General features: G+C 44.9%; 1 protein-coding gene across 1 annotated transcript in view; it reads right to left on the bottom strand.

Moving 5' to 3' along the window:
* Positions 1 to 22,898, bottom strand: part of TTC3 (tetratricopeptide repeat domain 3) — a 107,051-nt gene that overhangs the window by 51,739 nt on the left and 32,414 nt on the right. Inside the window, exons 12-22 of the mRNA XM_036017424.1 lie at positions 22,485 to 22,539; positions 15,123 to 15,285; positions 13,933 to 13,978; positions 12,979 to 13,099; positions 11,322 to 11,382; positions 8,988 to 9,045; positions 5,589 to 5,673; positions 5,167 to 5,301; positions 4,418 to 4,498; positions 2,452 to 2,564; positions 182 to 302 (exon numbers count right to left, since the gene is read on the bottom strand). Coding sequence (XP_035873317.1) covers positions 182 to 302; positions 2,452 to 2,564; positions 4,418 to 4,498; positions 5,167 to 5,301; positions 5,589 to 5,673; positions 8,988 to 9,045; positions 11,322 to 11,382; positions 12,979 to 13,099; positions 13,933 to 13,978; positions 15,123 to 15,285; positions 22,485 to 22,539 — 1,039 coding nt within the window. The remainder of the gene's footprint in view (positions 1 to 181; positions 303 to 2,451; positions 2,565 to 4,417; positions 4,499 to 5,166; positions 5,302 to 5,588; positions 5,674 to 8,987; positions 9,046 to 11,321; positions 11,383 to 12,978; positions 13,100 to 13,932; positions 13,979 to 15,122; positions 15,286 to 22,484; positions 22,540 to 22,898) is intronic.

Below are 22,898 nucleotides of genomic sequence, written 5' to 3'. Positions count from 1 at the left end.
TGACCAGCGCACAGAAACCATTTAGTAATCATCTGACTAGTCTTTAAAGGGGAAATGCCGGGGTGGGGGTGGGGGGCTGAGGATAGAGGAATCTGACCTCTTTGTTATGCGATACCTGGGTCAGCAAGGGGAGCAGGTTTCAACAGTGCGTAGGAAGCTCTCTGCAGAAATACACAGTTACCTTTATTTTCCCTGGCTGCGTCTCTTCAATGACCACGTTGCTGGTGGGCCAAGTCAGCACTCCAGGAAGTCTGTAAATCAAGGCTTTGGCCTGTTCGAAGTGATTAAGAGCTTCACCAAACCTAGTCATAATTATGAAGAAAAAAGGTATTAAAAGATGTTACATGAGTCTTCATTCCCCACAACAAAGGTCAGAGATTCCAAGTGAACAAGTAAGACTACATCTGAGAAATCACTGCATAAAACAGTCAGTGTAACCTGTGTTTTCTTTGGTGTTGTCTGCTTATTATATTAAACACAAATCTGCCTGGGGACTGGCTTTATCACGGAAGGCACACTAGTCCTTTAAAGTTGTAACGCTTTTAAAGTTTCCAACAACTAAAACAAAAAAATTAAACAGTTTGGTTGTTCCATTTTTATGTCCTAGCTAGCAAACAAATTAAAGTAGATTCTTACAGAGAAATGGCAGCCCCCCTCCCCTTCCACTCATTTAACCATGCGTAGGGAATTCTTTGTTTTAAATTTGACTCCATTAGGACATCTAAAGTGAAAATCGCCTGCTGAAAAATTTTTTAAAAAGTGTATTCCGGACATCTTTCTTCAACCATAGAGCAATGAGTTCTTTTAACAGAACAAATGTGTATGTGAATTTTTTGCCTATAAATTGAGTGTTTTCATCTAATTTGACTTACGGTTTTAAAAGCATGTCAATGGATTCTTATGGTCCATTCGACAAAAGATACTAAAATATTGTATTATAAAGTTAACCAAGCCTTTATTCTTCTCTTCAGACTAGAGAAGAAATAGGGTTTTCCCTTCTTTCTCCAATCTGAAAACGACTGCCCAGTTTAAAAACCAAAGTTTGCCTGCAGTGCCGCATCACCACCCGCCACCCAGACAGTCCCAAACAGCAGGACCGTGAACTAGAACCTGCACATCCCAACGGCCAAAAACAGGGCACTAGACACGGAGCCCCACACATGACCTTGAAACTCAAGATTAAATTCCTTCGACACGCAGAATTTTTTGCTTACCGCAATCCCAGGGATCTCACACATTTATGTTATTTTTCTAGACCTTAAGAACATCAGCATGTGACCACAGCATTAAACAGGTATCCCCTAGTCTGTTTACACTAAACCTGGAAATGAACTTCACTTGCTATTGCTACACAGATCACTAAACCCTCACTTCTCCCGTCTCTACCTGATTCTTAATACAGTTTAGCCTGTTGAGACAGTAACTTCAGGAAATACAACTTTCCTTAACCTTTAAAGATCTATAAAGGAGGTTCTAGGCACACTCTAAGGCTGGATTCCCAAGAATACCAATGGTTTGATAAAAGTTCCCCTAAAACGTCGGATGAAGATAACTGAAGACAGCTAGAAGTTATACATGATACTCAATCATTCAACACTCCTTAACTAAGTAATCTACCATACCTACATCGTGCTGGGTGCAAGCAGCAAGATGAGGGAGGTATTTTTTAAAGCTCAAGGAGCAATCCTGCCCTTTGAGGTTTGTATAGCAATTTGGGGAGGTAAGACACAGAAAACCTGGGCAACGGCTACCTACTAAACCTTGAGTAAGGATTCCAACTGTAACATAAGTTCAGAGAAGAGATTTCTATTCCTAACTCATGATGTCTGTGAACATATATGTACCTCGTATTGAGACAATCTTCATACAAGCTTTTTGAGCAAATACATATTTAACCAAGAATTAAACAATTGGACTTGTAAAGCATCAATTTATATCAATTCAGCCACCAATTAAAATGACACAGAGCAAAAGATAAAATATAAAGCCCTTTGTGTCAAATTAGTCTCTAACTGAATTTTTTTTTAAGATTCACTTATTTACTTATTTTTAGAGAGAGTGGAAGGGAGGGAGAAAGAGAGGGAAACATCAGTGTGTGGTTGCCTCTCACATGCCCCCTCCTGGGGACCTGGCCCAAAACCCAGGCATGCTCCCCTACTGGGAATTGAACCAGCGAACCGTTGGTTCCCAGGCTGGCATTCACAGGTTGGCACTCAGTGCACTGAGCTACACCAGCCAGGGCTGAATTGCTTATTGGATTCAAAATTAGGAAGCATTTGGAAATGACATGACTCCCCTTACTTTAATACTATTAAATGCCAGTCCTCGAAGTAAACATAATTATAATAGCGTACCACAGATATCAAAGTAATTCCAGAAAAGGGCTCATCCCACATTACACTCGGAATAAAGTACCAGCCAGGAGCATAAACCGGAATGGCTTCTACGAACCTGTTTTTCTTCAGGTACACTTTTCCAATTCCACAGTAGGCCAAGCAGTCGAGGCCCTCGTTGGGGTAGAACTCAATCATCCTCTTAAACTGGCCCTCGGCTTCAGAGAGCTCCTTCGGCGGCAAAAACAACACAACGGTCAGTGACACACAAAAAGGAGTGCTGCAAGCCGTTTTATCGGAAGGTTGATTTGTGTGTGTGTGTGTAACGTTAAAAACAGTCTGCTTCAAATTTCTACGGCAAAACTAGACCGTCTGCACTTCATTTTCTTAGCAATTGTACAAATGTTGACCATGCGAATGCTCACGACCAAAGTGGTCCAGCTCCAGAATGAGAAGCGGCCACCGCACACGTCCAACCACCCAGCAAATGAGCGTGTACTGGCACGCTGCGAGGGCCCCGGAGCTGGTGACCAGCACCCTGTGCGACTTCAGGGTAAAAGGGCTGATTTGACGCCAGGACCCCGTCACATCCACCCTAGTGCCGCTGCCTTGCGGGCGCAAGCATTCCAACGATGTCTCCGTGTTTTGTGGCGAGAGACAGGCACGCGCTCAACCTTAAACACAGCTCTTTAATAACGGCTTCCCAGAGCGTACAGTATGCTCTTTAGAATACTGTCAACTGTGGAAACCTCTGTGCTTTCCATGAATTTTGTTTTGAAAATCTCCAAAGACATTTAGCTCTCAACAATACACTATAACCCCATCGTGGGTGGAAAAGGAAAGGTCACTGTACGGTGGAGCCCACCAGCAGCAGCAGCTCTGTGGCCAGCTCCAAAGGAGATTCCAAAAACGTCCCCAGCAAGGGCTACACTGGAGTAAACGTGCTGCCTCCTTCTGGGGCTGCTCCGGATGATCGAATTCTTTTCAAGGTTCGAGTTCTATCATACCCACTTTTTTTCCCTTTAATTAGTCTCACTACTTCAGAGGAAACCATAAATATAATAAACTACCTCTTCAATTCCAATAAACAAAACATAACATATTTATTGTTACTCTGCCACGAATAAAAGAAATGAGATCATGAACTTCGTCTCCAGTGATCTAAAAAATAGACAGGTCTTCATGAAAGACATCCAGACCAAGGAAACAAGCAAGTTGTCACAAGGAAAATGAACCTCAGGCAGTGTGGACCACTGGGAGGATGAACATGAAATAAGGACTCGATGCTGGTTGGGTGTCCTCAGGCCTTCATCCAGCCAAGGAAGCCTGGAGCCCCAGTCGGTGGCACAAATATTTTATACACGAGGTAATTCTAGAGCCATTTCAACCTTTATCAAAAACTCAGAACCATGGAAAGCAAAATACAGCTACGTGGTTATGGAAGGTGGCAGTCGGGGAAGTAAGAAAATATCCAGGTACTCACCACCCAGAACAAAGAGGTATCATTATTTTTACTTTAATTTTTTTTTAAATAAAACAAGGTCAAGCTCCCTTTCCTAACCTCCCCAGGCCCACATTTCTTCCATCACTAAGTGGAGCCATTATCTTACATTTGATGTAGAAACTGAAAACATGGACCAACCCTACATCGAATGTAAGACAATGGTTCCACTTAGATGCACGCAGACAGCCGTACATAATACACACTATTATGAAGTATGCTTTCCAAATAGTACGCAAGTGGTACCACATTTATTATGTTCTCCAACTCGACTTTTCCTCCCCAACATGTTTCTGAGATCTACCCTGATATATGAAGTCCTTTACTTTTCATACAAATAAAAAGTAGATTCCCACTGGTTGTCGGACATATAACTTTTGCTAATGGACACACAAAATGAATTTTCTTTCTAAAAAACAAACACCACAACACAACACAAATTAAATGAAATGTAGGAATTTCAGAAAAAAATGATCAAGGAAGTAGGCAGGTGGAGATAAGCCAAAATAGGAAAGCTAATTTACATAGCTTCTAAAATCAATGGCCTATTTAAGATGTTTATTATTTCTGTTACAAAGCTTACCTGAGGCTGTCCTATCCCCAGGAGAGAAATGGCAAATCCGTAGACCACTAAGACATAGTTAATCATGGCCAGGTTCAATTGCTGTCAATAAAAATGCTCCAGTTAAAAACCCGAAGGTAATTCTATCCCAATTTGCATCATACCAACCTGTCAGCTACAACAGAAAAACTGTAATAAAATCTCACCGATCATGATGATTGGAATGAAGGCCAAAGAGCATTAGAAAGTATTTTTGCAAAGATACATCGCTATCAAGTACTTGATAAGAGCACAGACTCGCTGCCCCCGAGCTCCTTGAAGGCACGGTTCACAACAGACCAGAGTACCTGAAGTTGTTCTCTTTTGCACGTGAGTGGTGACTAGCGACAGGTGAAAACGTTCGCTCTCTGACAACCTTGCATGAACTATGTATTTACCTAGCGAACGCTTGCTTTCTGAATGAAAAGATGGGACTAAAATGAGCCCAAACCCTTGCTCCAGAGAGAGAGAGGGCCAGCAGTTCTGCAGAGCAAGGAGAGAATCGGCACCTGGGTCACACTGACTGGGGGGACATGAAGGCCAAAGGGGGGTGTGGCCGCATCTCCCAGCACGGAGATTCGGGCCGTCGGGGCACGGCCCCAGGTGTACAGGTGACGGTGAAGTTACCAAACCCTGGTTCCCCTCCACATGGGGAGTGCATCGGCACCGATGCACGAGGTAGAGAGAGGGGTGCCGGCACTGCTGAGCGTGGCGGGGGGCGGCGACCCCACCTTTATTTTCTGAGGGTCCAGGTTGCTGAGCAGCTCCGAGAAGGCCTGGGCGGCGCTGCGGCACCGCTGCTCCAGCAGGGCCGTGTAGCCATCCTGAACCAGGCTTCGCAGCATTTTCATTATATTCGCGAAATCCTGCAGAACGAAAACGAAAACAAAAACAAGAACAAAAACCTTCCTGGTAAACAATTCTACAGTGTTAACCGTTAGTGGAATCTCTGGTTAACATAGTTAACAAGTGATTATCTAAAAGAGGGATAGTTTGGTGTGTTGGTAGTACAGACATATAATCATAAGTTACACGCCCATCACCAAAATTATTTTAAAAAAAAGGTAAAAAATGTACACGATTAGACTTAATTCTCGTGAAAACGTTTTGTTCACAGAGTTTGCTTTTCCCGCCAGCAAACCCTTGTCCTCACCTGATGTGCGGCTCGGGAAGATTTAGAGAACGCTCTCTCCAGAAAGGTTTTCAGGTCTGCTTGTAAATTCCCTTCTGAACTAGAGCTGAAAGGGAAAAGCGTTGTTTTGCATTATTTTCAAATAAACAAGTCTGCCCTGGCTGGCGTAGCTCAGTGGATTGAGTGCGGGCTGCGAACCAAAGCATTGCAGGTTCGATTCCCAGTCAGGGCACATGCCTGGGTTGCAGGCCACGGCCCCAGCAACCGCACATTGATGTTTCTCTCTCTCTTTCTTCCTCCTTTCCCTCTCTAAAAATAAATAAAATCTTAAAAAAATAAACAAATAAACAAGTCTGCTTACACAAGGAAAAGTACATTCACTGAAGGTCGTTTTAAACACTGAGTAAATGCAGAGTCACAGCCTCCTGCACTGAAATACTACTATGATGCCATTTCTCCCCAAATTAATTTTTACATCCAATGAAATCTCAATAAAACCCCCTTAAAATTACAGGCAGAGGGAGGCCAAACAGAATTAATTATAAGGATGATATGGAAGAACAGCTTTTGAACAAGAAATAAACTACGGGGAACTTGAACTGATTGCCCAGTTATTCTACATCTTCAGCCGTCAACGACGACGAGAGAGCCCCGAAACAAGAGACGTGGCCAGTGGACGCTGCCACACTCCGTTGCAGGGGAAATCTAACAGTAAGATGTAACCGTTTCCGAAAGCCTGACCCCAACGCTGGTGAGGTCAGAGAGTCCGGTGCCCTGGCTATTTTCTGTCACCAAATCCCTGGGTGTTCTGACCCCGAATACATCCCACTGTCCACACCGATTCTCCAGCACCAGCTGAGTGTCTGACAGCGAGGCTCAATTCAACGCTGACGTGAGCTCAGGAGCCCGTGCAGGTCCCTCAAGTTCAAGGCTCCACTTCAGACCAGGCACACCAGGTGCCCAGGGGCCCCACGTCCTGCCCGGCTGACTACAAACTCAGGGGTCTCTGTGACCCCGGTTCAGGTTCAACGATTCCCTAGAGTGACTCAGAATTCATGAAAGCATTACACTTACTACTACTGGTCTGTTATAAAGGATGTAACTCTTCAAGTCTGAAGAAAGAGACATGCTGGTATGGGTGGGGTGGTGCACAGCTCTTACTCTGGGCCCCCTCCCCCGCACCTCACTGTACTCACCCACCCAGAAGCCCCCCAAGCCCCCATATCTAGATTTTTATTAGGGTGTCATTACACAGGCATGAAGGGTTCAATTACTGGGCACCGGGGAATGAACTCATCTCCAGCCCCGTTCCTGAATCTCTCGGAGACCAGAGGTGAGGCTGAAGGATCCAACCCTCCCATCACATACTTGGTCTTTCTGATGACCAGTCCCAGCCCCGAAGGCAGGGCCCCAGCCTTGAGTCACCTCGTCGGTGTGAACTCAAGTGGGGTGGAAAGCGGCTTGTTACAAATACCAAAAGACACTCTCATGGCTCAGGAAACTCCGAAGGTTTTGGGAGCTCTGTGCCAGGGATGAGGGTCAGAGGACAAATATGCACTTCATGGCACCACACCCTTTCACAGCTTAGCAGAAGGGTCAACAGTGATCGTGTTCTGGGAGGACAATTCGACAACATCTATCGAAGTGAAAATCACACACCCCCTTTGACAGAGCAATTCCACTCTAGAAATTTCTCCAAATATTCGTCTCTACTCTAAAATCTCCTGCAGCCAGAGAATGAAGGCAGCAGATCTCCACCGTCGGGGGCAGGAAGGTGCTAAGGCGCCGTGAACGAGGTGAGAGCAGGCTGTCGACCAGAAGGGCTCAACTGACAGCAAAAGTGACAGTGACACCAGGAACAACAGTGCATCCAGCACTCACTGTGTTCCGGGTCCTACAATGTTTCATGTGGTCGCCTGTTAATCATTAAATAGCCCTGTGAGACAGACAAGATCAGATCAGCAGCCTTCGGTTTGAAAACAAACACTGAGTCAGGAAAATCCATCTATCTCTAACAAAACAGGTTAAGGCTGCAACTGTACATTCAAAGGATGACCGTATACTTGGCTTTGGTTTCTCCTGGGGAGCGCGAGGGGGGAGGGGAAGACTCGGGGTTTTTCTATGAAATAACAGAATAACATAATAGCCCGTGCCCTTGCTTTGTGTTTTTTATCTTGTACCATGCTCACAATATTGCTTCCTTTGACCATTAAAAAAGGGCCATTTTTAAAAAGATTTTATTTATTTCTTTTTAGGGAGAAGGGAAGGGAAGGGGACAGGGAGAGAAACATCAGTGTGTGGTTGCCTTTTGCGGGATCCCTACTGGGGACCTGGCCCGCAACCCAGGCATGTGCTGTGACTGGGAATCAAACCAGTGACCCTTTGGTTCGCAGGCTCCCACTCAATCCACTGAGCTATAGTGGCCAGGGCAAAAAATGGTGATTTTTTTTTTTAAATGGGGCTTTACTTGTTTCTCTTACAGCACTTTGATAGTCACATCATTCTCCTTGAAGACCCTGTCAAGGAGCCAGCCTTCGGGAAGGAAGAGAAAACTGATGCTGGCCCAGCTGGCCGGCATCTCCCCAGCCCCCCGTCTCACGGGCCTCGAAAACCCCCGTGTCCACTGTGACACGGGCGGTTCCACTCCGCCATCAATCCACACCTCTGTAGCTTCTGGGGGAGTGCTCTACAGACAGGCGGCAAGGGTTCCCACCGTTAATTTTAGGGGGCTGTTTGGTGGAACTAACTTCACGGGTGCAGGCTCGTTCATCAGTAAAGACCTTCCCTGGACCATACACACGCCTGTGCCTCTGTAGGCACAGAGAAGGTTCCAGATGGCCAAGAAACTGAACAGCAGAATGAGCTGAGCAGGAAGGAGACTCATTTCCACTTTACACTTCTCTGAATATTTTTTCCTCTTATAAATATGCAGTTTTTAAGAACTTTATCTATTTATTTTTACAGAGGGGGGAGGGAGGGAGGAAGAGAGGGAGAGAAGCATCGATGTGAGAGAAAACAACTATCAGCTGCTTCTTGAATGCACCCCGGCTGGGACCAAGCCGGCAGCCCAGGCATGTGCTCTGACTGGGACTTGAACCCGCGACCCTCAGCTTTGTGGGACGGCACCCTGCCAACAAGCCACACTGGTCAGGGCGTGAACATGCAGTTTGGAATTTTAAAAAATGAATACTAATAAATATAGGTATGACTTCCAGGAACCAGTACTAACATGCAAGATTAACTCTCTATGCACAAACGTCCCTCTAAAAAAACATGCCTCTGATTTTGAAAGGGATTTTACTACTTAACATACACATGTAAAGGGATCCACTACTTTGAAGGTATCTTTTTCTTTTTCTTTTTTCCTTGGAAGGAGCACATCAGGGGGAGAAAACGAAAAACCTTAGATAAGGAACATACCTGGCCTCCGAATCATGGTTTCGGGATTTTTGTTTTCCTCTGTGTCTTGGAGGTTGACCTGTGAACACAAAAGTATTTGTTCCTGAAATCTGGACATGAAAAGTCTATGTGCTTGAAAGTAAAATAATGTTTAAAATATGTAAATTGTGTAAGAAAGCAAAGGAAGCAATATTGTGAGCATAGTACAGACAGACAAGCCAGAAAAGAAGCTACCGGTGATGTTTGTCTATGCAGCCGATGCAATTATTAGTATCGTTATGTAGGCCCAGAGGAGATACGGAGACAGGCTACACTCTCCTTTCTCAGGTAGTTCACAATCAGATGTGAAGAAGAGACAGTCGCTGCGGTAATTAAATAACGCTCACACTTGAGAAGAAAAGGAGATACCCTGCTGTTACTGACACATTAACTTCACAGTAACAGCTCCCCGGAACTCACAGGGGGGAGAAGTCAACGAAGCTGGGGGGGGGGTTGGAAAAGCGAGGAAGTGAGGAAGCAGCATTTGTGTTTAATTTTAAGGAACAAGTAGGATTCAGAGAGACAGGGCCAAACCCAAGGGCAGAGTTCCTTCTGAGAAACACTGAGTAGACCCCAGGGGCTCGGCAAGTTTGGTCAGGGCCCGGGTTCGAGCCCCGCTGCAGCCAAGGCAGGTTGGGGGCTGCAGCCAAGGCAGGTTGGGGGAGCACAAGGGCCCCTGGGTTTCCACTCCCCCAGCAGGGGAGCTCGGCCTTTCCCGGCTGCAGGAGGAGGGAGCCTGCTGCACTGTGGGAGGGGACGGACCTGTGAGGCTGGGCAGAGGAGCGCACAGCAGTAGGGACCGGTGTATCTGAGGGAAGCTTTGGGGACAGACTGCACAGGCAGGTCAGGGCCACACACTGAGGGCAGGGTAAGAGCCTGAGCTGGTTTTGGTGGCCTCAGAAAACAAAAGAGGCTTCTAGAAAGACAGATGAGTTCCGGTTTGATTTCTGCTGTGTGACCTTAGGCAGAACTACTTAACCCTACCCTTGGGACCTCAATTTCTTCGAATGTAGATGCTCAAGTGGGGGCGGTATTTATTTATTTAAATGTACTGTCTGGTGGTAACAGCCTGAGAAATACTGATATGTTAAAAGCTGTTTTCCGAAAGGAAGTTTTAGCCTCAAAGCCTTCTCAGGTGCTACTAGAGTTGCAATCACCTGAGTGTCCCCTCTTTGTAATTTCCACCGAAGTACTAACCAGATGGAAATGCCCTGTAATACATAGTTGGGTATGAGGCACGGGAGCCTAAGAAAAGAGAGGAATGGCTGCCAGAAGCAAAAACAATGAAGAGAAAACAAAAGAAGCAATAAACAAGAGAAAGAAGGGGGCAACAGGATCACTCACTAGATGGTCACAAGTCCCTGTAAGAACTCCGGAAGGAACACCCGAAACATGGAGACAAGTAACTTGTAACAGCAGCAACCTTTAGTCATTAAGAAAACCTGACTTCTCTTCAACTCTGTTTTAAAAGGCGGGGAAGCATGCAATTCACTTTGGAAAGATTTCCATCCAACCCGGCCGTGTCACTGGAGCCTGAGAAGCAAACGGTGGGAACACCGGTGCTCCTTCGGGACTCTGCACTCCCAGGGGGCGGGGTCAGGGAGGCCCCGCCCCGTCCCGTCCGCCTGTGGACCAGACCGGTAAACAAACACGGGCGCCACGCACCGTTTAAAATAGACAAGTGCTGGCCTAAAGCATCCATCCTCGAAAGAGGGGACGTCCCTCACCCCCAGCAGGTCAGTGATGGTTATTGGGAGAGGAAAAGCAGATCCACCTTTTCATACAGGGTGGGGGGGCAAAAGTGGGTTTGCCGTTGTTCGCACAAAAATAACATACGAATTAACAAATAACAACCCAAGAATAAAGTGTTGTTTCGCGTGCTCACAACTGTAAACCTACTTCTGCCCTCCCACCCCATGTGTAAAGCAGAGACGTAGGTACAGTACGTAAGCAGATACACAGGAAACATCATGGCGACGCACTTAGGGGGCAAAAAAGGCTAAAAAGGCTCGTTGGTTGGGGCAGGTAATGACAGGAAAGCAGAAAAGCACTGGCCTAATGGGAATGAGAGGGCAACCCAGAAAGGGCTGCCTCTTCCCTCTCCATCACTCTAATTGGGAGTTCCAAAGCTAGGTTTATTACATAATATGAAAAGACGAAGGACTGATTGCAAATAACGTTTTCACAGAGAAGCACTGCAAAGGGAAGGGACAGGCACAATTATAAGTGAGGCTGGTCTGTGCAGATCCCGGGGCGCGGAAGTTTACGCAACGCCGCGTCGACTCTGTCAGCAACTGGCAGGAGGGGAAGACTCACTTGACGTTGCCACATATTCGGGACAGTCACAATCGTCTGAGTTTGAAGCTTCATCTACGTCCTGCCCACGAAAATAAAAATCAATGAGACTTTGGGGGAAAAAAAAAGCCCTTAAGAATTCAATAGCTAAAAAAGCAAAATAGATCAGAATTTATTCAAGCACCTAGAATACGTACGTGGTTAAGCCTAAATGAATAAACAAACAAAATCATAACTAATGATAAGAGATTATGATGTGACAGGCTGTCATTCTCAAATGGCAATTCTATTTCTGACGCCTTAGCGTGAGGCCGTTGCTCAGAAAGCGTCTGGACTGACTCAGTACTAGTACATCTTGCCTTATGCCCCTCTCCCCAGCTGAACACAGCCTCTTGGAGACCTCACAACAGTTCCCCCCACCACCTAGTCCCCATCTACCCCAAAACACCATATTCCTTCCCCCCCCACCCCCCACCCCCGCTCAAGCCCTGGAGAGAAACATAAATGTGGACTCAGTGGCATCTGCTGAGCTCTGAGTACACTGTAGTTCTGAGCAAAACTCAGGTGCAGGTCCCCTGGGACATGGAGCCCAAGGCCAGGGTGGAGGCCTCGAGGGGCCCTGAGAGGCCATCAGACCCAGGTTCAGCTGAGCACGGCGATGAGCCGAGGGCTTGGACCACAGTCAGGGGCAGCAGAGGCTGAGGAAACCCCTTGGGCACAGATGGAGGTGGGGTGCCTCCCAGGCCCCGCACAGCACAAACTGGGTGGGTGGGCAGGTACAGTGGCAGGCAGCCACGCAGATCACCAAAAAAAAAAAAAAAAAGGGAGGACAAGAAAAACCTGAAAGCATTGTAAGGGGAGGGGTGATCTGGCCACCAGACCCCAGTCCCTCATTCCCAAGTGACTCACTGAGAGACACGTACAGGGAAGGCAAAGGGAACCACCCAAGCGTAAAATGAAATTTAAAAAAAAAAAAAAACAATTTGAAAAACATACACACGACTGCATAAAAAAAAATTCTGGGACAATAACATAGTATTTTTATGTAGTTACAAGAGGTAGCTCAATTACTTATTATAAAGAATCATTCTGCCCTGGCTGGATGGCTCAATGGATTGAGCACTGGCCAGCAAGCCAAAGGGTAGCGGGTTGGATTCCCAGTCAGGGCACATACCTGGGTTGCAGGCCAGGCCCTCAGTAGGGGGTGCTGAAGAGGCAACCACACACTGATGTTTCTCTCTCTCTCTTTCTCTCTCCCGCCCCCTCTCTAAAAATAAATAAAATCTAAAAAAAAAAGGAATCATTCTCGCCCCGACTGGCACAGCTCAGCGGGTTGGGCATTGTTCTGCAAAGTGAAAGGTCACCAGTTCGGTTCCTAGTCAGGGCACATGCCAGTGTTGTGGGCTAGGCTCCCCCACCCCCGCCAGGGGCATATGAGCAGCCACTGATGGATGTTTCTCTCGCACATAGATGATTCTCTCTCTTTCTCCCTCCCTTCCCTTCTCTCTAAAAATAAATAAATAAAATTGTAAAAAGAATCATTCTCTTGATATCAATAGGCAAAACAAGTTTATATTAACAAAATACTTAGTTTCTATTATCACCAACATATTATTGTAAAAATATGAGACTATCTACACTGGAAATGATATTATTTTTAGTTTTTAATTGAAATTACCCTTGAATGTGGGTAACCACCGCTTGCCATTTCGTGGCTGGTTTTTCTGGAATCTCTCTCAGTTTCCACAAAGTTAAGTGCAGCACTAAACGCAGGTGCTGATGAACTAGGTGTGCAGGCCCTGAATGGAGAGAAGCGGAAGAATCTTTTTATTTCTATTAAGTAGTATGCATTTTAAAAAGTCAACCTTCAAAGAAACAGGTTTCAGCAATTACAGCCCCTTTTCCTCGAAAGCAAGGTAAGGTTGCTTTAATAAGGATCTCCACCTCTGAGAGCAGGCTTTGTGCATAAACTTTATTTTACATTTGGTATTAAAAACTCAGATTAAAAACAACTCAAAAAGATGTAGTCTGGTTTCTGATATTAAAATAAGTGACTCTCCTTTTAAATGTATCAGCTTCGTTATCTCAGGAATGTGGGGAAAAGCTTCATCTGATTTAATCGCCAAGTAACGAGCAGAGCCCTGGCTGCTCCTGGCTCTCCTGCGAGCATCCAGTCCGACTGCTCCAGTGTGTCTGCGGGCCGTCTCCGACGGGAAGAGTCTGGGCCTTTGCAGAAGCACTGGAAGTCCACAGGCAGATGCTCCCAGAGCAGAGGCGAAGGGTTAAAAGGCACAGACTGTGCCCCTGCTCTCTGCCAGGACCCCAATGGCCCAAACTGGTCTCATTCAAACACAGCAACATCCCATGAACATTTCACCCCTTTTCCCACAGGCTCAGGCTACTGATCCCCAACACATACATATACGAAGCGCTGAGCAAAACAGCCAGCAAAACAAATTTGGCAATGCACAGGTCACCCGATCTTACACAGGGACCCTTTAAAAACCACCTTTCACCTCCAACTTGACTGGAGTTGCTAGCGGCTACTAAAGCATCAAACACAACGATTCTTAAACTTGCAGGGCAAAGCCCATCCAAGCAACAGCTACTGATCGAACTGATATTAACTCACCTGCTTTCGTAACAGGATTTGATTGGATTCCTAGTTGATGTTCCACCTACAAAATCAATCACACACACGCTTAGTAACCAGCGCATTGGCAACACAAACGCACACATGAAAAGACTTGCAAAGTCAGAGAACTGAAAAGTAGACCCAAGCAATTTTACACGTTGCGATGCTTTTAGTCTAAGGATCCCGTCAACAAACTACCCCGCAGACCTCAGCTGACGTCCTGTTGGAGAGGGTCACTGACTAGATGCAGCAGCCAATGCCGTATTTTGCCGTATATAGTGCACGCCCACGTCTTTGGCCCAAACGTTCAGATAAACTACCTTCTTTATTTTACTTTTTAATTCAATTATTTATTTATTCATATTTAGATACTTGTTGTTTTGGTACTCTAACGGAACTTTAGCATTTACTTTTTACTATATTATAGTACAAGAAAATTTTACATAACAGTTATAAAACAGAAGCACAGGTACGAGGTCTTCCAGGGACGACCCATGTATAACAAACACGTTATCTTTCTTTTCCCCTCAAAAATTTGGGCATAAAGGTGCGCATTATACACGGCAAAATAGGGTAAACGTGAGTCAGACCCAGTGCCTGTCTTCCAGGAGCTCACAGCCTTACCATCGTGTCATGGGGGATGACATCTACTAGTGAAAGAGAACCACCCAACTCAGCTTCGTAAGACACCCAACACCCAACAGGAAAACCAGGACACACCTACACAGAGTGCAGGGGAAGGAATTACAGAATTCTTTTATGCTGCGCAGTGAATCCCTGAGATACAAATAAACTCAGCCACCACCTTGGTGCAAATACATCACCCAACTCTCACGGAGGGAATTTTCTGCAGGAAATAACTGCAACAGCGAAGGGGATGACGTCACGGCAATTTTGTTTCAAAGAGGATTTACTTTATTTTCAGATTTCAAGAAGGCATATTTTTCTATAATTTGTTGCTGAAAGTTCTAATAAAAATACAAATCACGTATAATTACCTACCGGAACGTCATGCTGACACAATTCTATACAGATAGAAATGAAAAGCCTAAGGGACTCGACAGAGATAACAAAGTACGTACAAACCACCTGGAGATTGATTCGGGGTCCGCCATTCATCTGAGAAACCCACCTTCGAGAGTTTTAAAGAGAATGAAGGGAAACCAAAAGCATCTGAGGTGAAATACCTTGCAGGTCTTCTATCTGTTTTTGTAACTTTATGTGCTGCTGAATTAGATCCTTGATGCCCTCAGGGTCATTTCTACAGAGTTTTTGAGCTTTAATGTTTGCTTGCAGGGCCCAGTCATACTCCCCCAGCATAGAAAGAGCAGCACAATAACGATAATGACCCTGTTCCAAAGAGATAAATTTAATGTTCTCAAAAACATGCTTAGGTTAAAGGAAATAGATAAGAAAAAAATATTTGGCTTGAAAAACCTGATTAGTTACTTAAAATGTTAGATCAGAACCCTATCAATGAACTGTAAATAAAAGTGTTAACGCCTCTCAGGATATAAAATTACCTAAATGACCTAAGCAAAAAGTTATAACAGTACTCACAATCATTTTTAACAACTACTAGAGATCAGCATTTTTGCTTAAGAGAGATTTGTGTACCTTTTCCCAATGAAAAAATTCAACCTTCATTATATTTTACTAGTAAAGAAGGAAATAATGTTTATGCCAAAGCATGAAAATCATTCACATAAATAACTTAAGTTTCTTCACAATATGTCAAGGCAGTGGCGGCCTCCGAGTCCTGACATCCCCTCCACTTGGGAAGCCAGCAGAACCTTAGCGCGGGAAGCACCGGTAGGCTCCTGCACCAGCTTTCCGGCCCCCTGCAGAGGGCGCGGCTCGGGTGGGAGGTGAATCTAGGCTACATCTCCCACCCAGCACTCTCTTAATGGCTTTTTTTTTTTTTTTTACTGAGTTTTAGCGAGGTGGGGAGAGAGAGGGAGAGAGATCTGTTGTTCCACGTATTTACACGTCCTGTGGTTGATTCTTGCGTGCGCCCTGACCGGGGATCTGCCCGGTCACTTGGGGCGCATCCGGGCAACGCTCTAATCAACTGAGCAACCAGGCCAGCGTTCTCCTAATCAGCTTTTAATTCTTTTATCTCTAAGAACAGTTCTTGGCTTTAAGAAAGAAAAGGTCCAGAACCACTGATTTACTCTGAATTCGATGATCGAGTTTTGTGTTTTAAGCAAGTTTTCTTTTCTTAATTGAGATTTTTGTTCTTTTTTGTTTTTGTTTTTGCTACACAACCACAGGCCTGGCTGGCCAGCCACATGTACACATGTGGAGAAATCTTGTATATCAAGCATGAACCTTCTCATCTAGAAAGTGAACACTGCGAGACCTGGGCTAACTCAACCAGCCTCTCCTCTGGCGTGCCCCTCACAAACCGAGCTCCCATTTTAGACACAGCGCCTCCACCTGAAAAGTGCCCTCCAAGTGTAACAGGCTGGGACCTGGACGGATGTCACTTACTGAGGGGCAAACCACAGCACCCTGATCCTAGGACTTGGGCCCAGAGCTTTCCTCTCTGCTACACACTTTACAAAGAACATTCTGAGTCTACGAGAAAATACGAGATCAGGAACAAGTGACCTTTTTTAAGAAAGACGAGCTTCCCACTAAGAAAAGCCAGAAAACCGCGAGGGCCTCTGTTTATGATGCAGATGCGGTGCATGGAGAACCCTGCTGTGGGGCAGCAACCCAACCAGCGAGTTCTGGAGAACTTCTTTTTAGCCAAACTATTTAGGCTCAGATCAAAGGGTCAGTTCAGACTGCATTTGGTCCAACTTTGCTCCTCTTCAAAAGGCACGAGATAACAGAGAGCTCTCAGGTGTGCTGTAAAACGGAAACCCTGCCCTGACTCCTGTGGCTCAGAGGACTGAGTGCTGGCCGGTGAATGGAAAGGTTGCTGGTTCTAGCCCTGGCTGGCGTAGCTCAGTGGATTGAGCTCGGGCTGCGAACCAAAGTGTCACAGGTTCGATTCCCAGTCAGGGCACATGCCTGGGTTGCAGCCCATGACCCCCAGCAACCGCACATTGATGTTTCTCTCTCTCTCTCTATCTCCCTCCCTTCCCTCTCTGAAAATAAATAAATAAAATCTTAAAAAAAAAAAAAGAAAGGTTGCTGTTTCTTGCAGGCCAGGTCCCTAGCTGTGGGCGTGTAAGAGGCAACCAATCGATGTATCTCTCGCACACTGATGTTTTTTCTCCCTCCTTTCCTCTCTCTAAAAATAAATAAATAACATCTTTAAAAAAAAAGACCAAAATCCTAGCCCCCGGGCATATGTCAACTTGAAAGCTTACATAACTGCATTTTTTTTAAGTTTTATTTATTTTTTACAGAGACGGGAAAGGAAGGAGAAAGAGAAAGGGAGAGAAACATCAATGTGTGGTTGCTTCTTGAGCGCCCCCTACTGGGCACCTGGTCTGCAACCCAGGCATGTGCCCTGGCTGGGAATTGAACTGGCCACCCTTTGGTTCACAGGCCAGTACTCAATCCACTGAGCGATGCCAGCCAGGACCAACCATAACTGCATTTTTTTTTAAATCACAGCACAGGAAATTATGATAGATTATAAACCATATCTACTTAAATTTGTAAAAATCACTTTATCTCATTCTAGTTTCCCTCCACCTTACTCATCCTTTACTGAGTCCTTTTCCTTAAACTCTATAACCATATAACTTGTGCCAGTTGAGAAATTTTATTCAGATCTCTTTGCTCAAGTTTTTGTTTAGAGAGTTACTTGAGTCCCATTACAGTAGCAAGTCTTGCTCATCTTTGACACTATCTCATTCTCTATCACATATAGAAAAATTCTCTTTGGTTCACCTGCCCAGCACCCCCTCCTCTGGAGGACCACCGTGTCCCTTCTCTACACAGGAATGGCAGGACTATTGACCTCATGCCCCACCCCAACAATGACGGTGCAGTACGAGCATAGCTGTGACCCAGGAAACGGGCCAATCCAAATGCACCATTTCCCAGGTCACAGCGATGGATCCACAGGTGGGCACAAGGCCCAAGGAGAGTAAGTCTGAGGCATCCCTTGGGTGCACTATACAGATCCTGAAGATGTTCTCTTTCCACCAGAATGAACAGTTACTGAGGATATCACTTCGGTCTCCCACTACATGAAAAGTCTTTTTCAAAACGAAGCCAAGAAGAGCCCACATTCTACCACTTCTGCTCCAGACGTAAGAAGAGGCGCTAGATTTACCCTCTTGCCTAAAATAAACCACATCTAGGAGCAACATATGTGAAGCAAAGGGTTGCCAGACACTGGCTACCAGGCAACAACAGAGCGCGATCCCTGACAGGTGAGAAACACACCAAGTAAGCCGTGGGCCCGCTCCCGCCTGCTCAGTGGGGTTGCTAAGCCACAGCACGGCTGGAAGGAACCCAGGCGGAGACCGCAGTCTCCGTTAAGGAAACGGACCCAGGAGTTCAAGTTCTCAGGGCGGACGGGCAGGGAGGGGAGAGCTGCACAGAGAACCCCAGATTGTCACAGGGCCCCCTTGAGTCTGGCACTAATCAGCACCTCCGTGTGGGGCAACCACCCCAGCCAGGAAAAGACCACCTGAAAAGCTAAGAGGAAACAGCAGTTGTACCCACGCAGGGCCAGGAATATTTCCTGTTCCCCCAATCAGGGTGGAAAACACCACTAATTCATAGAGTATCAAACAGAGTGCTCAGAAGTTTTGCTTCAGTTATGGAGGAAAAATTAGCCCTAGACCAAACACCACTATGGTCCCACCTAACGAAGCTTAAAACGAGACTCCAAGAAAGCAAACTGTTTACAAGTAACTACCACATCCCAAAACAAAGCTGAAAAATATTTATAGAAATACAAAAATATCAGGTAAAATTACAAATGCCCAGCACCCAATCAAAACTTACTAAGTATGCACCCTGGCTGGTGTGGCTCAGTGGATTGAGTGCTGGCCTATGAACCAAAGGGTCGCCAGTTGGATTCCCAGTCAGGGCACATGCCTGGGTTGTGGGCCAGGTCTCCAGTAGGGGGCGTGCAAGAGCAAACCACACGCTGGTGTTTCTCTCCCTCTGTTTCTCCCTCCTTTCCCCTCCCTCTAAAAATAAATAAAACCTTTAAAAAACATACTAGGTATGCAAAAAAGGAAAATAAGGAGAAAAATAAATCAATTGAAACAACCCAGAAATGACCCACATGATAGGATTAGTAGACAAGGGCATTAAAACAGTTATTATAAAGATACTGCACACATTCAAGAAGCTAGAAGAAAGACTGGACATGTAAGTAAAGACATGCGATACGTAAGAAATACTCAAATTGAAGTTCCAGAGGTGAAAGCTATAGCACTGAAGATGAAAAATACATCGGGTGAGAGCACAGATCAGACACTGCGGAACGGGAGGACACAGCGGTGGAACCGAGGTAAAATGAGACAGAAGAAAGACCGAATGTGATGCTAACAACTAGGGAATTACAGCTAAGAAGCAGGAAGAGAAGTATGTGCAGACCTGGGTCCAGTCATGCCCGAAGCTAATCCCTAGAACTTTCAGATGACATGAGCTAACACCTCCTCTTTCCTGCTGAAGCCAAATCCGGGCTAGGTTTTGTCTCTCGCAAACGAGAGAGTCCAACTATACCCCTAAAAGTGAAAAGGTTCTTGAGAACATTTGTGCAACTATTGGTTTGTATGCTATGTAACATTGTCAAAAGGTAACGCACACAGAAATGTTGACAATTACCTGCTGACTCTACCATAGAAATTCTTACTCTTGACGATACCATGACTAAGCCTCTCTGAAGCCTGAAAGCATGTTTAGCAGAGCTGACAATGTACCAGTCTTCTCGAACTAGAAAGAAGGAAGGGAAAATGGCCCGACCTCACGTAGAAATCAACAGAGTACCTTCCTATACAGGCTTATCTCCTGGAGACATGATTCCGTAAACTCAGGCTCACAATTAATTCTAAAATAGAAGGATTCTTATAAGAGTAAAGACTGTTACCTTGGACAGTTTACTTTTGTTGTTGAATTTAAACCCATCCTTCAATGAGCATTCCCTTCCGGGAAAATAAAGTGACAAATGACCCAAATATATAGTTACCGAACTTTCTGAATACTTACTAGGAGTTTGTTGGGTTGGCAGAAAGTCTATATGGTTTTTTTCCTTAAAATAAAAGACACATATTTCATTTTCACCAGTAACTTTATTGATTTGGATATTTTGAGTATGTCTGCTGTCTCCCGCATGGTAGAATGTTGATCGTTCTCAATTCACGTCTTGATTTGACCACTATCAACTTCAGCTGGTCTGCCCAACCACGCAGTGTCGTCCAGTGAGAAATCTCCAGCACGAAACCTTACAAACCACTTTTGACACGTTCAATCAGTCACAGTGCCGTCTCCATACACCGCACAAATCTTTTTTTTTGCATTTCAGTTGCATTTTACTTTTATTGAAATAATAAAGCATAATATGCCAAAAATGTTGTGTATTTTCTTCCATCTTCAACATTAAAATGGCCAGAGAAAAATTCACCAATTTTGATTAGTTTTTTTAAATGCATACTGATACGACAGCTGTCACAATGCAATTTAACAAAATTATTTCAAATGAAGTTAAAGACAACTAAGCTCTTCTAGAGCCATCAAAAGGGAAAAAATCAAACGAACTTTTGGCCAACCCAATATTTTTAGGCTACAGAGATATTTTTGCAGTGAGCAGAAAACATCCCAATTAAAAAAAGAGTGAACCACATAAGTATAGTTAACTTATCCTGGACAAAGGAGCAAAAACAATATAATGGAGGGAAGATAGTCTTTTCAACAAATGATGCTGGAATAGATATCTACACGCACAAATAAAATGAATGAATCCAGACTTTACACCCTCCACAAAAAAATGAACACAAAATGGGTCGCAGACCTAAATGGAAAATGCAAACCCATAAAACTCCTACTCAATAACATAGGGGAAAATCTAGATGGCCTTAGGTATTTTGATGACTTTTTAGATGTAGCACCAACGGCATGATCCACGAAAGAAATAACTGACAAAGTGGACTTGATTAAAATAAAAAACTTTTGCACTAGCTGGTTTGGCTCAGTATGGATTGAGCTTCCGCCTGTGAACCAAAGGGTTGCTGGTTCAATTCCCAGTCAGGACCAGTAGGGGGCGCATGAGAGGCAACCACACATTGATGGTTTCTCTCTTTCCCTCCCTGTCTCTAAAACTAAATAAATAAAATCTTTTTTTTTAATCTTTTTTTAAAGATTTTATTTATTTATTTTTAGAGAAGGAAGGGGGGGAGGGAGAGAGAGAGAGAGAGAGAGAGAGAGAGACATCAATGTGCGGTTGCTGGGGGTTATGGCCTGCAACCCAGGAATGTACCCTGGCTGGGAATCGAACCTGGGACACTTTGGTTCCCAGCCCGCGCTCAATCCACTGAGCTATGCCAGCCAGGGCTAATAAATAAAATCTTAAAAAAAAAAAAAAGGACAGAGGACAAATCAGACAGATCATAGTAACGACTGGATCAAGTGTAAAAACCACATCTGTCCACGGCTCTGTTAATGAATACTTAGGTATTCCATCAACACACTGTCACAGTGGCCAACCTTGCACAACCCACCATGTGTGCATGTGCAAGACTGTTTGCGGGGCTCACACACTTAGAACCAAGGAGCCGCTGCATATGCACATCACAGTGCTCTCCAAGGTGGTTGGAACCAGTTCAACACCACTGGTTCATGAAGCGTTCCTGCTGGCACACGCTCACCCACACTCAGGGCTGTTCCCTCGTTAGCTGTTGCCCATGTGAAGAACCGGAACGGGATCGTGTAGTTTTACTTACTCCTGTATATGTGGGTCTGTTCAGAGGCTCTTGAGTGTGCTCTCCTGCTTTTGTTTTTCTGTCTCTGTACAGTTTTCATTACTGGGAAACAAAGCTGAGTTTACTTCTCTTGCCCACTCAGAGTTCCTCTCCTGGGAAATGCTTGCGCATTGGCCCATTTCTACTGGGTTTTTCATTTTAGGTCTTTGCATATTCCGGATATGAACCCTATCAGTTACATATGCCATACATAAGATAAATTATCTCTTCCCAGACTATGATTTCATTCACGGGGTGTTTTGACATACAGATGTTGAAGTTTGATACAAGCAAATTTATGTTTTTTCACTAATTTGTGTAGAAGAATTTATGAGCAATACCATCTCCTGATAGCTCCCTCTGCGCTTTAAGTTTTGTGTTTCAGGTCTTCACCCCAGCTGCTGTGTGCAGATGCTGGTATCTCAGTGGGGAAGGTGCCCCCAAGGTCAAGATTCCTACAGGCAACCTACTCCCCTCAGGCACACGCAGCCTCACTGCTGCGCTCCGTCTCCTTCCTGACCGTGGAACTGAAGAGTCCCTGTCCCGTTCTCGAACCCTGCACATTCTATCCAGCATTTCTAAGTACAAACGTACAACCTGTGACCTGAGCACATTTCCCGTCGAGCTGTATGGCATTACTTGCCAAGGTGAAACACAAGAGAAACCTACCTTCGTCCAGTTGTTCTTTAGGATGATGGCTCTCTTTCCATCACCAAGTGCGTTTCTAGAAAGGAAAACAAGAAAGGAAATATTCCCGTGTTCATTTTCATAGAGGTATTACATTGCCTTTCTATCTGTACTTTTTGAATTTTCCATTATATAATCTAGTTACAAACTAATTTTTTAATTTTAAAAAATCCATATACATCCATGATAGGAAATTTGGAAAATGCAGAAAACTTCAACAAGGGGAAAAGTCATCCAGAGTCATGATCACAACGACCCAGGAAGAAGTGCTTTCCATATTTCTGGAGTATTTCCTGTATATATAGCCTGTCTACATTTTAATCTGTGCTCAGCTTCTTGTTATCAGTTGTACAGCTGTTTGCACGATTTTTGGCATGTCAGCAAGACTTCCCATCT

Source organism: Phyllostomus discolor, chromosome 2 (assembly GCF_004126475.2).
Source record: "Phyllostomus discolor isolate MPI-MPIP mPhyDis1 chromosome 2, mPhyDis1.pri.v3, whole genome shotgun sequence".
Taxonomy (NCBI): Eukaryota; Metazoa; Chordata; class Mammalia; order Chiroptera; family Phyllostomidae; genus Phyllostomus; species Phyllostomus discolor.
This window is presented reverse-complemented; position numbering and strand designations above follow the sequence as displayed.